Source organism: Manis javanica, chromosome 6, assembly GCF_040802235.1.
Source record: "Manis javanica isolate MJ-LG chromosome 6, MJ_LKY, whole genome shotgun sequence".
Lineage (NCBI taxonomy): Eukaryota > Metazoa > Chordata > Mammalia > Pholidota > Manidae > Manis > Manis javanica.
The window spans coordinates 54,081,730-54,099,542 of record NC_133161.1 but is presented as its reverse complement, the minus strand read 5'-3'; the positions used below and the strand labels follow the sequence as shown (position 1 = coordinate 54,099,542).

At 36.9% G+C, this 17,813-nt stretch overlaps 1 protein-coding gene across 2 annotated transcripts in view; it reads left to right on the top strand.

The window, feature by feature from the left end:
* Positions 1 to 17,813, top strand: part of ITGB8 (integrin subunit beta 8) — a 93,169-nt gene that overhangs the window by 51,410 nt on the left and 23,946 nt on the right. For both annotated transcript variants that reach the window (XM_073238720.1, XM_017651114.3), the window contains 2 exons: positions 411 to 576; positions 1,171 to 1,329. In XM_073238720.1, coding sequence (XP_073094821.1) covers positions 411 to 576; positions 1,171 to 1,329 — 325 coding nt within the window. The remainder of the gene's footprint in view (positions 1 to 410; positions 577 to 1,170; positions 1,330 to 17,813) is intronic.

The window sequence follows — 17,813 nt, the reverse complement described above, 5'->3', positions numbered from 1 at the left end:
AATATTCTAAAATATCTACCAGTAGTACAATATTTTAACTAAATTCCTAAAAACATTTCATGGTCAAATGTGAAAAGAAATCACTGTAAATTCCTACTTCCTCTTAAAAATTAACTGAATATTAGCATAGTAAAATCCCTCAGGTGTCCTATATTAAAGAAACATGTTTAATCTTTATTTTTTGAATACCATACTATTATATTTTATTCCCTATTTAAAAAGAAATATTCTCTGATACTGGAATTTTCTCTGATTTTATAAAACACATATTTTCTCTAATAAAATTACTTTGGCAAAAATAAATATATTCCCATCTCACACCAAACACACAATTTTACGATAAGAAGTATTTTGGATCTTTGAAGGAAGCATAGCAAAATAGAATTTGCATTTCTTCTGTTCCCATATAGTGACTATAATTTAGACTGCATGCCTCCCCATGGATACATCCATGTGCTATCTTTGACGGAGAACATCACTGAGTTTGAAAAAGCAGTTCATAGACAGAAGATCTCTGGCAACATAGATACACCTGAAGGAGGTTTTGATGCCATGCTTCAGGCAGCTGTCTGTGAGGTAGGAAGTTTCACATTCTTAAGTGTTTGCTCAGATGCAAAGTTCTCCAAGAATTTAGGATTTTTATTTTCACACTGATTTATGGGGTGAAAACAGAGCATAGAAGAATACATACTTCTCCTATCTCTTATATGTCACAATGTTATTCATTTTGGTATGTGTTCAGGACAGAGGGGCTAAATTGGGAGAGGGTTATAAATAAGAAAAGATAAAAGGAAAATAATAAGTTGTGTACTTGAAATATTCTTCCCAAAAGGGCTGCTCTTTTCACTCCCACTTTCCAAGAAAGAACCAAACATAGCCTGCTGTCTGAGTCACATCACACTGGGTGCTCTGCACTTCATAACTCAGGCTTATTCTTCCTCAAGGGACACTAGAAATCTGTAGCCAGGAGCTGGTGTGGTAAACTATATATGGTAAAATAGAGGATATACAAATAAAAGTTAATGCTGCTTGTGAAAGAGCATTCTGTTTATGCACATCATTCTAGACTGAATTAATGTTCGTTAACTTGAACTTAACATTTACTTGAGATAAAGACCACAGTCCAGATGAATGTTATTATACAAAGTCTAATTACATATTTATTTTAAGAGTCATATTGGATGGCGAAAAGAAGCTAAAAGATTGCTGCTGGTGATGACAGATCAGACATCGCATCTTGCTCTTGATAGCAAATTGGCAGGCATAGTGGTGCCAAATGACGGAAATTGCCATCTGAAAAACAATGTCTACATCAGATCAACAAGCATGGTAACGTAGCAGTAGCCTCTTAGTAGTTATGTCTCTCTGGGTTAAAGTGTAAGTTTGAATGGGCAGCTGTTCTTGTACCAAGGAATTACCTAAGGGAGCATGATCAGAGTCAGGATAAGCCATGAAAGAAAAGTTATGGAGCAATGCAGTCTATAAATCCTGATCAATAAAACATAAGGCTAAAATATCTGACAATACCAATAGCTGACTCTGATGTGCTACAAAGCACTGTATGATTTATGAGCAGAAAAGTGATAGAAGAGCTTACATTTTATGCAACTTAACTTTAAATGGAAAATACATATAACTTTGCATTATTTAAATAAACTAGTTCTACAGGGTTGGTAGATAAAAACATAAAGGATTGATAAACAAAGTATATTTGGCCTGAATAATCCTCACAGTATAATAGATAGAATCTACACAGAAATTAGGGGGAAAAAGGCCAGCTTTCAATATTCTGTACCTCACTTCTCTCTGAAGTTTATCTATATTTAGATATATCTATACTTAGATATATCTATTATATATATTTTTAAATCAGTGGATATTCGAATTTCTTCCTAAGGGTTGGCTTCAGCTCTGAAGCATGTATTTAAGTACAAACTCCTAGAACCATCTCTTTCCCAGCATTAACTATATACTACATGTAGAAAATCAACTGCATAGAGCATCAATTATTTGTGACATTGACACCTATTAATACATTCATGCAAATGTTAGGACAGAAGCTTCCAAACTACCCCAGATCTTGTTACCACAGTGTCTCAGTAATTTTTTCCCTGGTGCCCTTAGGAAAAGAAAAAATAATTATACACACACACACACACACACACACACACACACACACACACATATATATAAAACAGTTCTGTTTATTAGTAGTTAGGTCCAAATATCTTAACTCTTTATGTCCTAAAAACATAGTGGTCAGTTAAAAAAATAATACACAAGAATAACAAAATACGTTATATGTGTGTATCTGTGTCATTCTTAGTACATAACCTACTAATGGAACTTCCCAAGCCTTTGGAAACAGATTGGAGACCACCCCCCTTCGTTTTCTATTCCACACTGGTTTTTATGCTACTGAGCTTTGCAAAGATATGCTGTCATTTAAAGGAACAGATCCAAATGTAATCTTAAAACTGTGAACTACCTCCAGCTAGTAGTACATGGGTACCTGACAGGTGCTGAATACTACTGTGTTTCCCTTGAAAATCTAAGGTATTTTGAGGCAACCTCGTGAGTGTACTGTGGTGCTTCAAGGTACCTCATGCATATTAGGGAACTCCAGTATTAGAAGCATATAAATTATGATTAAATGTGTGTGGGTCTCATGATTAAAATTTAAATAGTTTAAATTTAATCAGAACACCATACCAGACTTATGGGAAGTCTAGAGAAACAACTGTATTACTTCACAAAATAAGTTCATCCCTTCTTGGTTTAGTCTCTTGAAAGCAGCCTCAAAAATTATGGACTCTAAAAGGTTTGAATTTAAAAATCTACGATTTGGAATTATTCCAATAGTGTCTTTCCTTTTGATAATTCTCCTCTTCTCAGTCACATTTCACTTTAGCAGACCCACCCACTTTTAGTCATTTCTTATCTTTTCTTCCTTCTGTTTAACCTCTTTTAATCTGAAATAGAGTTCTAATTTATTTACTGGGGAGTGGATAAGGAGACAAGAGAAACTATTCTATTGTGAGACAAGCTTTTTCTTTTTTAAGGAAAAATAATAATCACATTATTCCCAAATTGCACTGTATTATTCTTTTGAGGTGTTGCCAAGTCACTGAAGTCATCTTTCCATAATTGTATTCTAGAGGGTGTTATTGCTCATCTAAGAAGGATTCCTTAAGACAAAGAAATATTCTCATAATTTTAGACACAGATCATGCCATATAACCTTACAGAATAAATAATTCTGGTGGAATTTTACAGAGTATCTGGGTTCTTATGACATCAGGAATTTGGGCAATCTATTACAAACTTCATTTGCCTTCTTGAACATTGTTCCACCTACTTAAATGTACAAACCTTCCACATGTCAGTGATGTGTACTAAGTAAACTAAGGAGCAATGTGTTTGTCAATACCTTAGAAAAACACTTCATCTCATTTATCCCAGCCCTGCTTTTCAAGGGATCCTCTTCCTAAGAATTCTCATCCCCTTCATCTCCAGGAACCATGCCCTAAAACAAAAGAAGTTAACTGACCCCTTGAATATTACATTTATACATACAAGATGTGCAGCTCCTCTAAGACCCTATCCAAAGCTACTCTGAACCTGATTCTACGTATATTTACCTGCTCATTTAAAAATAACCTAATCTTCTCCTATTTGGCCATTACAGATGAGTTAAAAAGGTTTAAGTTAAGACAAACAAACACACTGCTAGGATCCTGGCTTTATCTCCAGCAGACAATACAAGTAATGTTGAATGGTATTTGAGCTTCTTGGTCCAAGACTCTGGTTCTTTTATTTATAGAAGGAAATAACTGAGAAAAGACCTTTTATATGTCTAAATTACATGGCCCAGAATTCTACCACTTAGATACATAGATATTTCATGATGGCCAATGTGAACTACAGAATAATAACAACTACCGTGTTATGAGTGTTTATTAACTGAAACTGCTATAAACACTGTGTACAGCATCAAATTTATCTTTACAACTCTAGTTGTAGTAATTATCCTTCTTTTACAAACTGAAAAACTGAAGGTAGACGAAGTTAAATAAGTTGACTGAGGACAGACAGCTAAAAAGTAGCAGAGCTGGGGCTCAATCCAGTTCAGTCTTATATTAAAATCTGTATTCTTAGCCATTTTGCCACACTATCTTAAGGGAAAAGTACAAGAAATAGAGCAATAAATTTCTTGGTATAATTTCTACTCCAAATTTTCCATTGCAATCTTACTTATGAAAGAATTAAGCAGATAATTTGGCTTACATAAGTTACAAATAAGATATAATTAAAAATAGTTTCTGTTTACACATTGCTAGATAACTGTGTACGGCCATTGGCAAATGATGTTATGTTATACTACTGAATAAAGTACATTTTCCACCGCTTTTTCTCTAGGTGCCAGAATGAAAACTTGAGTAGGAATGTAGTTTTATAATTTATCTAGTAATAATGGAATAATTAATTTATAATGGAATAAAAGTTTAAACACAGCATTCTTTCTAAAATGTAGATGTTAGTAAAAAAATTGCTAATGGTGTAGAAGATAGGTTATTAATACTAAGGGTCTGGAATTTCATCCTGTCTCCCCACCCAGCTCCTCCAGGATGATTCTCAACCTCACTCAGAGCCTTCCTCACAACCATTCACCCCACCCTTGGGGGAGGCCAAGAATAACACCAAGGTCTCCAGGAATAATGAAAGGGGGCCAAGGAGCAACTTTCTGGAAGAGCCACACAGTTCATGTAATGACCCCTTATTAATGTGATTTTCAAATTTTGCTATGACTCCCAGTCCTGAATGGAGAGATGCAAACAGGCAAGACCCTAATGTAGTCCTAACTGTATCTAGTAGCTTAGGTTTAATGTTTCTTTGTCTACTTGGCCTTTTCTTTGCCTCTTCTTGTATTACGGTCAGTGATTCTTGACCCCTCCATCATGAAACTCCTCAGAATTCCCTTACTGCTGGATTCATAGTTCATGCCCTCTCCTATAGCCTCATCTGGATATACTAGCTGCTGAACTGATCACCACCTTAGAGGACTGAAGCTGTATTGCAGGAAAGCATATTAGGCATTACTGAAGTGTTTTGCTACTTTGTGGGTAAAAACAGTCAATATTCTGCCTCTGACTTCTTGTGAAACTTTGTTTTTACATGTCCTTGACTTACAGTAACCTATTTAGGAAGCTACTTTTTATAGTAAACCATTTAGGAAGCTTTCTTCTGGAATTATATTCATTTTTTTCAGAACTGCAGATAAAGAAAGGGAGCTGGAGAAGATAGTTTACTCATTTAATCCTCAGCTTTGTTGAAGTAACAAACTTTCATAAAGTTATTACATTTATTTGTCTTTTTCTTCTGAAAGGTCTATTTCTGACATTTTCAACATCTGAGAGACTCATTTATAGTTGATGCTGATATCAGACAGCATTCCATGCGAAGAGATAATTGTAATCCTTTAGTAAAAAGTCTTGTTAATCATTTTTGCTGCTTTGTAACTAAGAAGTAGACACTTCAACTTCACAAAGTGTTAAATGTCTCCTTTCCCTGCTTCTCAGCTTGTCTCAAACACATACTAATAAAAATGCAATTCACTGAGCATTTATTTTGTGCTGGGCACTGTGCAGAGCATATTGTTTATATTTCTCATTCAGTCTTCACCACAACTCATGCTATAGATGCAGAAACTGAAACTTAGAAATCAAATTAATTTATACAAGGTCAAAGAGCTACTACAAGTACCGAGTCAAGATCCACACCTGAACTATTTAATGCCAGGATCCACTGATGGGCTTCAACCTGATGCTGTGCTTGCTGCCTCCACTTATTACCACTCACCCTGAGCTGGGTCACATACCTCAGCTCATTAAATGTCCACATCCCCTCATCAGGGTAGGCATCAGCCTTCCATCCATAATGGATGAAGTGAAGAGAGAGGGTAAACATCCTGCTCGGGGTACTTGACTCCCAGTTCTCAAGCTTGCCCCCCATGCCACAACCTTCACACCGACTCAGTATTGTCTGCCTTTCAGAAAACCAGTGAATGCAAGTGACTCTAATGACACTGAAAAGGAGCTGTAATAGCACTCACTTTTCTAAGACACTTTATGCATATTCAGTTTAGTCTTCTCAAAATAATTATTATTCTAAATATTTTAAACACTTGAAAAAGATGTACTCCCTAAGCCTAAATTTATACAATATTCCTAATTTTGGATAATACTGAAAACTATATCTAATGGGAAAAAAAAAGATCCAGAATAACCCCCAAGTCTGCTACCTTTTGTCATAGACTGAGACTTAAGAGAATAGCTATGTAAAATCAAATGGAGAGGCCATCTAAACCAAAACATCATAAGTGCTTATTTAGTCTCATTGAAATTACGGCCTTCTAATTATGATAATAATAGCAACAGTAACTGTAACATGATTTAACTAAAGCAATCAATAAAAATTTTCACCTTATTTCTTGATCTTACTTTTTCACTGCTTAACACTGCATAAAAATGTATAAACATTTTGAAATAATTAAGATAAGATCAGCTCAGAATATGCACCTTTGGGTTTTATGAACATGAACAATCAGGAAATTAAAGGAAACTTCAACCAGGTCTAGAAAGTTTTAAGTCCATGTATAGTTGGATTTTGTAAAACATTGTTATAGCTTTAAAACAAACAAAATGCCTGATTTCAGCCTACTGCTCTCTGAACTATGTTTTAAATTGTAAATGCCATGAGAACAATAATAACTTCAGTTTTAACTTTAGACTAGATCTAATTTGGAAGCTTCTCATGCTTGCAGAAAAATAATCAGGAAATGATCTCTGCAAACAATATTTTGTTCATTTTTTTCTGTTAAGTTGAAAGCAGAAGTTTATCACAGAATCACCTAGGCCGGGCTCAGAGTGGCCTGGCGCTGCTTTCATAATGGCTCTGAAAATGAGAAAAAATAATGGTTTGTAAAAGTGCCACAAAAGAAAATTTGATGAAAATATTTCTGAAAGAATTTTCCAATTAAATTATATGTTTCAGTTAAACCATATTTAAGCAGAAAACTTTTTATTACCACTCTCTGCGAAAAGCTGACAGAAACTTTTACACCTTCAGTAACTCCTTCAGTAACTAGGATGTCATGGTTACAGTTGATACTGTGTTTGGCAGGACCACAAACTCAACCACTCCTGGGGCCAGGTACAAAGGGTAATAAATGAGGCAAGTCAAAGCAACTCCAAGACCCCAACATCTAATCTTTAGTATTGGCCTCCAAATGCCATTTATTAAGCAGTCTTTTATTGAAAACTATCTTTTATTAAGCAGCCCTATGGTGATATCCCTTTACATTTATATAATATCACCAACATCCCAGTGAAGCGTACACATTGCTATTACCTCCATTTTATAAATGAGAAAATGGAGGCACTAAAAGGATCAGGAATTATCTGTGGTCATACAGCCTACATTGTAGTGCCTCTGATAAATGCCAAGCAGTGTGACATCAGGATATGAGCCCCTACTTACCATCACTGTGAGGTTAATAATTACAGAATAGTCAGTGAAAGCCTTTACACAGACTAACTCATTTAATCTCCATCATAACTCTGAGAGGTAGATACTAGGATTTATACCTGTTTTTTACATATGGAAACTGTACTACAGAGAGGTTCAAGTAGCTGCTACATAGTAATTGAAGAGCTTTGAGTCAAAGCCCCCATGGTCTGTTTTCAGAACCTCTGCTGTTGATATGGTTCTCAACTACAGCAATGCTGCCTGCCAGGAGGACATTGCACTGTCCACAGACACTTTGGTTGTTACAACTGGGGGAAGCAGGACATACTGGCATCTAGCAGAAAGAGACCAGGGATGTTGCTAAATACCCTATAATGTATAGGACAGTCCCCCACCCACAACAAAGAACACCTGGCCCAAAATGTCATAAGCGCCATTGATGAGAAAACTTGGTCTATGCAATTATTACTATGGAACTGTATAGACAGAAAATAGGCTACTGCAATGAAAGGGGACTGACAACACATAATTTAAAGTTTTCATCTCTAAGTAAATCTCGGCTGTCAGAATGCTTTCATGTTACTTGTCTCTTTCATCTAAAAAGTAAACTTAACCTGTAAATATAATCCAGATAATTAAGTACTAAGACATTTGGGTTTTTTTTATATTCAATGTCACAAATTTGATATTATCTTATAAAAATTTTTATTATGAAGCTCACTTTTATGAAGAGAATCTTGAACACTTCTTTTTTGGCCACTACAAATGCACATTATTAAAAATTCTACCTATACTTCTACAGTCATCTCTAACTAAAACTGCTACCAGTAAATCTTTCTTACCTCCTCTTCTCCTCTGACATTTATGTTATTTCCCACAAGTCACATTGAAGGTGTTGGTGAAGAAGAAAAATGTGAAAGGTATCCTTTTGCCCTTAATTACTGAGCAGCTGTCTTGGCACACTGCTTTCCGTTCTCCCTTTTGCCCCTGAAATGCCTGTTATCTCTATTAATTATTTTCAGAGTTTAAAGAAACAATATGTAATGAGTTTGACAGAGGGAGAGTTAGAGATGAGGGGCAGTAGTAACATCACCAGGACAGCTGGCTGAAAGGGAGTGTTCCTGCTAGTGAAATACAAGACATGAAAGATAAAATACTTAAAAAAAAATATGCTTCATGGAGGAAAGGAGAAGGGGCTTCAGCAATGGCCATTAATCCAGAGCTCTCCTGTCAACAGTGGTTTATTTAAACATCTGTTAAACATTTGTAATTTTAACAAATCTGCCTCAAGGTATTTGGAATTTTCTTTTAAAACAGGTTTCTTTATAGGATTTCAAAAAAATGTGTTCTTTTAAGCTTAAAATCCAACTGACCTTCTTAATGAGTTTCTAGCCAAACTAGAGCTTTCTGGATTTAAATTTTGTGTGCTTTTCGTCACTGTGACTTCCTGTTTTTGAAAGGGGAAAAGACATTAGGAAGGCACCAAAAGCTTCTTACAGTTTGGACTGTTCTTTAAATATTGATTTTATGTGAATTAAGTATAAGCTAGTTAAAAACATATGGATTAAATTTCCCTTAAAATATGAATGGTTTTTAAAATTCAGAAAGGGGAATGCGTGGCAAACTGTGATTATTTTTTATCAAAGCAAAAACATTTCAAAAGTAGCTTTGCCATTAAAAATAGATTCCCAGTACAGCTAGATTTACCCTTCCTTTACTTGTTCTGTTTAATTTAGTAGAATTATGCAAACTGTTATAAATCAATTTTGAAAGTATAAATGTTATTAGAAACTAAGAATTTTATCTGGAAGAATTTATACTTTGGGGACTATTTTTCTTAAACTATAAAATTACATCCTTAAGGATTGCCCTGAGCAGAACCTTTTTTCTTTTAGTTTTTAAAAAATTTTAGTATCATTAATACATAATTTCATGAGCAACATTGTGGTTACGAGATTCCCTCCCATTATCAAGTCCTCACCACATACCCCATTACAATCACTGTCCATCAGCATAGTAAGATGCTATAGAATCACTACTTGTCTTTTCTGTGCTATACTGCCTTCCCTGTGCACCCCTTCTGCATTACGCGTGCTAATCATAATGCCCCTTATTCCCCTTATCCCTACCTTCCCACCCACCCTACCCAGTACCTTTCCCTTTGGTAACTGTTAGTCCATTTTTGGATTCTGTGAATCTGCTGCTGTTTTGTTCTTTCAGTTTTTTCTTTGCTCTTATACTCCACATATGAGTGAAATCACTTGGCACTTGTCTTTCTCTACCTGGTTTATCTCACTGAGCATAATACCCTCTAGCTCCATCCATGTTGTTGCAAATGGTAGGATTTGTTTTCTTCTTATGGCTGAATAGTAATATTCCATTGTGTACATGTACCACTTCTTCTTTATCCATTTCATCTACTAATGGACACTTAGATTGCTTCCATTTATTGGCTATTGTAAATAGTGCTGTGAAAACACAGGGGTGCATATGTCTTTTTCAAACAGGGTTACTGCATTCTTAGGGTAAAGTCCTAGGAGTGGAATTTCTGGGTCAAATGGTATTTATTTATATTTTGAGCATTTTGAGGAACATCCATACTGCTTTCCACAATGGTTGAACTAACTTACATTCCCACCAGGAATGTAGGAGGGTTCCCCTTTCTCCACGTCCTGGCCAACATTTGTTGTTTGTCTTTTGGATGGTGGCCATCCTAACTGGTGTGAGGTGATATCTCATTGTGGTTTTAATTTGCATTTCTCTGATGATTAGCGATGTGGTGCATCTTTTCATGTGCCTGTTGGCCATCTGAATTTCTTCTATGGAGAAGTGTCTTTTCAGATCCTCTGCCCATATTTTAACTGGATTATTTGCCTTTTGTTTGTTGAGGTGCATGAACTCTTTGTATATTTTGGATGTCAATCCCTTATTGGATATGTCAATTATGAATATATTCTCCCATACTGTGGGATACCTTTTTGTTATACTGATGGTGCCCTTTGCTGTACAGAAGTTTTTTAGTTTGATATAGTCCCACTTGTTCATTTCTGCTTTTGTTTTCCTTGTCCGGGGAGATATGTTCATGAAGAAGTTGCTCATGTTTATATTCAAGACAGTTTGCCTATGTTTCTTCTAAGAGTTTTATGGTTTCATGACTTACATTCAGGTCTTTGATTCATTTCAAGTTTGCTTTTGTGTATGGAATCAGACAGTAATCCAGTATCATTCTCTTACATGTAGCTGTCCAGTTTTGCCAACACCAGCTGTTTAAGAGGTTGTCATTTCCTCATTGTATATTCATGGTTCCTTTACCATATATTAATTGACCATATATGCTTGGGTTAATATCTGGACTCTCTATTCTTTTCCACTGATGTATGGGTCTGTTTTTATGCCAGTACCAAATTGTCTTGATGACTGTGGCTTTGGAGTAGAGCTTGAAGTTGGGAAGCAAGATTGCCCATGTTTTATTCTACCTTCTCAGGATTGCTTTGGCTATTTGTGGGTTCCATATGAACTTTAGAACTGTTTTTTCCAGTTTGTTGAAGAATGCTGTCACTATTTTGATAGGTACTGCACTGAATCTGTAGATTGCTTTAGGCAGAATAGCCATTTTGACAATATTAATTCTTCCTACCCAAGAGCATGGGATGAATTTCCTTTTATTTGTGTCCTCTTTAATTTCTCTTAAGAATGTCTTGTAGTTTTCAGGGTATAGGTCTTTTACTTCCATGGTTAGGTTTATTCCTAGGTATTTTATTCTTTTTGATGCAATTGTGAATGGAATTGTTTTCTTGTTACTTTCTGCTAGTTCATCATTAGTGTATAGGAATGCAATAGATTTCTGTGTATTAATTTTGTGTCCTGCAACTTTGCTGAATTCAGATATTAGTTCTAGTAGTTTTGGAGTGGATTCTTTAGGGTTTTCTACATACAATATCATGTCATCCACGAACACTGACAGTTTGACTTCTTCCTTACCAATCTGGATGCCTTTTATTCTTTCTGTTGTCTGCCATGGCTAGGACCTCCAGACCTATGTTGAATAAAAGTGGGAAGAGTGGGTATCCTGTCTTACTCCTGATCTTAGACGAAAAGTTTCAGCTTCTCGCTGTTAAGTATGATGATGACTGTGGGTTTGTCATATATGGCCCTTATTATGTTGAGGTACTTGCCTTCTATACCCATTTTATTGAGAGTTTTTACCATGAACAGATGTTGAATTTTGTTAAATGCATTTTCAGCATCTATGGAGATGATCATGTGGTTTTTGTCCTTCTTTTTGTTGATGTGGTGGATGATGTTGATGGATTTTCTAATGTTGTACCATCCTTGCATCCCTGAAATAAATCCTACTTGATCATGATGAATGATCTTTATGATGTATTTTTTAATTTGATTTGCTAATATTTTGCTGAGTGTTTTTGCATCTATGTTCATCAGGGATATTGGTCTGTAGTTTTCTTTTTTGGTGGGGTCTTTGCCTGGTTTTGGTATTAGAGTGATGCTGGCTTCATAGAATGAGCTTGGAAGTTTTCCCTCCTCTTCCATTTTTTGGAAAACTTTGAGGAGAATGGGCATTATATTATATCTTCTCTAAATATCTGATAAAATTCAGCAGTGAGTTTTGTTCTTGGAGTATGGGAGTTTTGTTCTTGGATAGTTTTTTGATTACCAGTTCAGTTTCATTGCTGGTAATTGGTCTGTTTAGATTTTCTGTTTCTTTCTGGGTCAGTCTTGGAAGGTTATATTTTTCTAGAAAGTTGTCCATTTCTTCTAGGTTATCCAGTTTGTTAGCATATATTTTCATAGTATTCCTAATAATTCTTTGTATTTCTGTGGTGTCTGTTGTGATTTTTCCTTTCTCATTTCTGATTTTGTTTATGTGTGTAGATTCTTTTTTTCTTAATAAGTATGGCTAGGGGTTTATCTATTTTGTTTATTTTCTGAAAGAACCAGTTCTTGGTTTCATTGATTTTTTCTATTGTTTTATTCTTCTTAGTTTTATTTATTTCTTCTCTGATTTTATTATATCCTTCCTTCTGCTGAATTTAGGCCTCATTTGTTCTTCTTTTTCCAGTTTCAATAATTGTGAATTTAGACTATTCATTTGGAATTGTTCTTCCTTCTTTGAATAGGCCTGGATTGCTATATACTTTCCTCTTAGAGCTGCCTTCACTGAGCCTTACAGAAGCTGGGGCATTGTGCTGTTGTTTCCATTTGTCTCCATATATTGCTTGACCTCTGTTTTAATTTGGTCATTGATCCATTGGTTATTTAGGAGCATGTTGTTAAGCCTCCATGTATTTGTGAGCCTTTTTGTTTTCTATGTACAATTTATTTCTAGTTTTATGCCTTTGTGATCTGAGAAGTTGGTTGGTACAATTTCAATCTTTTTGAATTTACTGAGGCTCTTTTTCTGGCCTAGATGTGGCCTATTCTGGAGAATGTTCCATGTGCACTTGAGAAGAATATGTACCTGCTGCTTTTGGGTGTAGAGTTCTATAGATGCCTGTTAGGTCCATCTGTTCTAATGTGTTGTTCAGTGCCTCTGTGTCCTTACTTATTTTCTGTCTGGTTGATCTGTCCTTTGGAGTGAATGGTGTGTTGAAGTCTCCTAAAATGAATGCATTGCATTCTGTTTCCTCCTTTAATTCTGTTAGTATTTGTTTCACATATGTAGGTGCTTCTGTGTTGGGTTCATAGATATTTATAATGGTTATATCCTCTTGTCAGACTGACCCCTTAATCATTATCTAATGTCCTTCTTTGTCTCTTGTTACTTTCTTCATTTTAAAGTCTATTTTGCCTGATACAAGTACTGCAACACCTGCTTTTTTTCCCTATTGTTTGCATGAAATATTTTTCCATTCCTTCACTTTTAGCCTTTGTATGTCTTTGGGTTTGAAGTGAGTCTCTGGTAGGCAGCATATAGATGGGTCTTGATTTTTTATCCATTTTATCACTCTGTGTCTTTGATTGGTGCATTCAGTCCATTTGCTTTTAGGGTGATTATCAATGGATGTGTACTTATTACCACTGCAGGCTTTGGATTTGTGATTAACGAAGGTTCAAGGGCAGCTTCTTTACTATCTAACCGTCTAACTTAACTCACTTATTATGCTGTTATAAACAGTCTGATGATTCTTTATTTTTCTCCCTTCTTCTTGCTTCCTCTTCCACTCTTTATGTTAGGTGTTTTATTCTGTACTTTTGTGTTTCCCTTGACTGATTTTGTGGACAGCTGATTTTATTTTGCATTTAGTTAATATTTAGTTGGTCTACTTCCTTTGCTATGGTTTTATTTTCTCTGGTGACAGCTATTTAGCCGTAGGCATACTGCCATCTAGAGCAGTCCCTTTAAAGTACAATGTAGAGATGGTCTGTGGGAGGTAAATTCCCTCAACTTTTGCTTCTGTGGGAATTGTTTAATCCCTCCTTCAAATTTAAATGATAATCTTGCTGGATGCAGTATCCTTGATTTGATGCAGTATCCTTGATCTGTTTCATTGCATTGAATATATCATGCCATTCCCTTCTGGCCTGTAAGGTTTCTGCTGAGAAGTCTGATGACAGCCTGATGGGTTTTCCTTTGTAGATGATCTATTTTCTCTCTCTGGCTGCTTTTAATACTCTGTCCTTGTCTTTGATCTTTGCCATTTTAATTATTATATGTGTTGGTGTTGTCTTTCTTGGGTCCCTTATGTTGGGAGATCTGTGGCCTTCCATGGCCTCAGAAACTATATCCTTCCCTAGCTTGGGGAAGTTTTCAGTAATTATTTCTTCAAAGACACTTTCTATACATTTTTCTCTTTCTTCTTCTTCTGGTACCTCTATAATGCAAATATTGTTCCTTTGGATTGGTCACACAGTTCTCTTAATATTCTTTCATTCCTAGAGATCCTTTTGTCTCTCTCTGCCTCTGTTTCTCTGTATTTCTGTTCTCTGATTTCTATTCCATTAACAGTCTCTTCCACCTCATCCAGTCTGCTCTTAAGTCCTTCTATTGTTTGTTTCATTTCTGTTATCTCCCTCCTGAATTCATTGCTTAGCTCTTGCATATTTCTCTGTAGCTCCATCAGCATGCTAATGACTTTTATTTTGAATTCTTTTTCAGGAAGATTGGTGATTTCAGTCTCACCAAGCCCTCTCTCTGGTGTTTGAGGGATTTTGGATTGAACAAGGTTGTTCTGTCTTTTCATCACGATGAATGTGGTTGCCAGCAAGTGGCACATGTGTCAACTGGGAGAACAAAGTTCCTTCCTGCTTGCTGGTTACCTTACCTGTTTCCGCTGTGTGTGCTGGTTAATCATACACAGGGAGCAGCCTCTGGGTTAATCCCCTAGGCTGCTGTGAGTGGGGCAGCCCTCAGAATGGCCTAGGGCAGTGGCAGTGGTCACAGGCCAGCAGTGCATGTTTCTGGGGCAAGTATGAGGCACCTTTGTGCCTGCCGGTCTCTAAGCCCATCTCCTCCATCCATGATGGTCAACCACGCTCAGGGAGCAGCCTCTGGGTTAATCCCCATAGCTGCTGTGTGCAGGGTGGCCTTCAATATGGCCTAGGGCGATGGTCGGCGTTGCAGGCCAGCAGCTCGTGTTCTGCCAGGAGAACAGAGCCCCTTCGTGCCTTCTAGTCTCCATGCCCGTCTCCACTGTCTGTGCCAGTCAACTGCAGTAGAGGGAGCAGCCTCTGGTTTAATCCCCTGAGTTGCCATGGGTGGGTGGCCCTTGAGATGGTCTAGAGCACTGGCAGAGGTTGCAGGCAAATGGCATGTGTTCTGCCACAAGAACAAAGCTGCTTTGTGCTTCCTGGTCTCTTCACCTGTGTCCACTGTCTGTACCAGTCAACCGCACACAGGGCAGGGAGCATCCTCTGGGTCTGGGCCATTTAGCTGCACACAGGGAGTAGACCTCTGTGTTAAGCTGTGTGGTTGCTGTAGGCAGGGCTGCTCTCCAACTGGTCTGCAGCAAAGGTGGGGACAGCTGGTTTGCTTGCAGGTGCCCATGGGGAGGAAGGAAAGGCAGGCTGCTTATTGAAGTTAGGGGTCTTGGAGCTGCATCGCCAACCAGGGGGTTAGGGCACCTGAAGTTCCTTAAAGTTCCCAGCCTGCTGGGTTGAGTGTGCCAGGACAATTTTGTCCACCTGTTAAACCCTTGTCCCTTTAAGACTTTTAAAGTGCCTGTGGGAACCTGTTTGCAGTCTTAGTCTCGGATTTTGCTTTTCCTCTCCTCTAATATCCAGACACCATGCAATGTGTGTCTGTGCTCCCAGGGCAGATTACAAGGGCTTGTTATTTAGCAGTCCTGTGCTTCCACTCCCTCCCCACTCTGATTCTTTTCCTCCCACCGGTGAGCTAGGGTGGGGGGAGTGCTCTAGTCCCACCAGGTAATGGCTTCGTATCTTACCCTTTTCTGTGAGATGTTGGGTTCTCGCGGATGTAGCCCAGCTGGTGTACTGTATCTTCTGGTCACTCTTTTAGGAATAGTTGTATTTGCTGTACTTTCAAAATACATATGGTTTTGGGAGAACATTTCCAGCACCCTACTCAGGCCACCATCATTTCCTCTCTCCTCTGCTCTGGGCAGAACTTTTACTCAAATCCATGTTGTAAGACTTTTCGAACCTCTTCATAAATTGGCTTCATATCACATTTAAATGCATTTCATGAAAATTTGATCTGTTTCTACCACAGCAATTACAGGTTATACAGAAATTAAAGGATATTCATTATGATTATTATGTTAGTTCACTCAGGCTGCTGTAACAAAACACTGGGAACTGAGTGGCTTGTAAACAACAGAAACTTACTCCTCACAGTTCTGGAGCTTGTGAAGATCAAGAACCTGGAGAATCAGTGGTCTGGTGAGAGCCTACTTCCTGGTTTCATAAATGACACCTTCTAGCAGTAAATCTCACATGGCAGAAGGGGCAAGGGAGCTTTCACCACTGTCCTGTCTTCATAAGGGCACTAATCCCATTCATGAGGGCTCTGCCTTCATGAACTAATTGTCTTCCAAAGGCCCACCTCCTAATATCATCACCTTGGGTGTCAGGATTTCAACATATGAATTTGGGAAGGAGAACAAAAATATTTGAATCATAGTATTTACTCATGTTAGTATTTTGAAGCACAGGTTATATCTTATGTCTGTGTATATAAATTTAATATGTTGGTCACAGAGTTTAGGCTATAAGTGAAACTAGTAAAATTAGCTGTTTTACTAAGTTCACACAGTTGCCAAAATACAGAAATGTTAACCAAGATGGTTTAGCACAATTTTCCCTTAAAGAAAACGCAATTAGCATTGGAGATGAAAAGAGGGAGCAAGAACTACAGACTAATTTGAACTTGAATTACATAATACTAATTAGACTCAATCACATGATCCTTAGCTAATACAACTAAGAACAAAAACTGGTGAGCAACTGTGCTGGTGAAAGTTGATGTCCTTTCTCTGGGAGGGGTCTAGTTATGAAACTTATTTGAAATCAGTGCTTTAATTTCTTGAAGCACATTTACAGAAAGAAAAAATATCAAGTACTATGTCTAACTATATAAATGTAATGATTTCCGTAGTTGTTAAGGTTTCTCATATTAATTGTATTCCCCTTCTCCTGCTCATTCCATTTTCTCACTACTACAAAGAATGTCACACTTGATTCCACATAAATTTTGTTTATCAGAGTAAACAAATTTTAATATATCTCATGACAAAAGGTTAGTATAATGATAGTAAGTTGAAAATTCTGTAACCTACACCTTGTATAAGCTGTGGGAAATAAAAGTCACGATGATTTCTATTAGTTTTAAGTACCTATAAACTGCGCTAAATAGTTCACATACTATTGTTCTCTTTAGTCATGCCAGCAATCATGGGAGGTAGATAGCATTCACATGTTGCAGAGGACAGATCTGAAATAGAATTTTTATCATAAAGTGACAACCTGGGATTTGAGTACAGACTTTTCTGCATTTCAACAGAGTTTATAATATCATATTTTATATCAACTGTGTGTGTGTGTGTGTGTGTGTGTGTGTGTGTGTGTGTGTGTGTGTACAGGCACACATTTGCATTTCAACACTTGCTACTGAATTTTACATCAGAATGATTGTCACCAATGTTTGTCTGCTCTGAATAGTAAATTATCATTCAATGATATTAGTTTAAGTCCTAAATTAATTTATAGACATGCTGTTGAACACTCTTTGTACTATAATGAACTCAGGCCTCTTTCTTTTTCTGAGTTATGGGTTTTTATGGAGCTTTTGCCTACAAAATATCCTT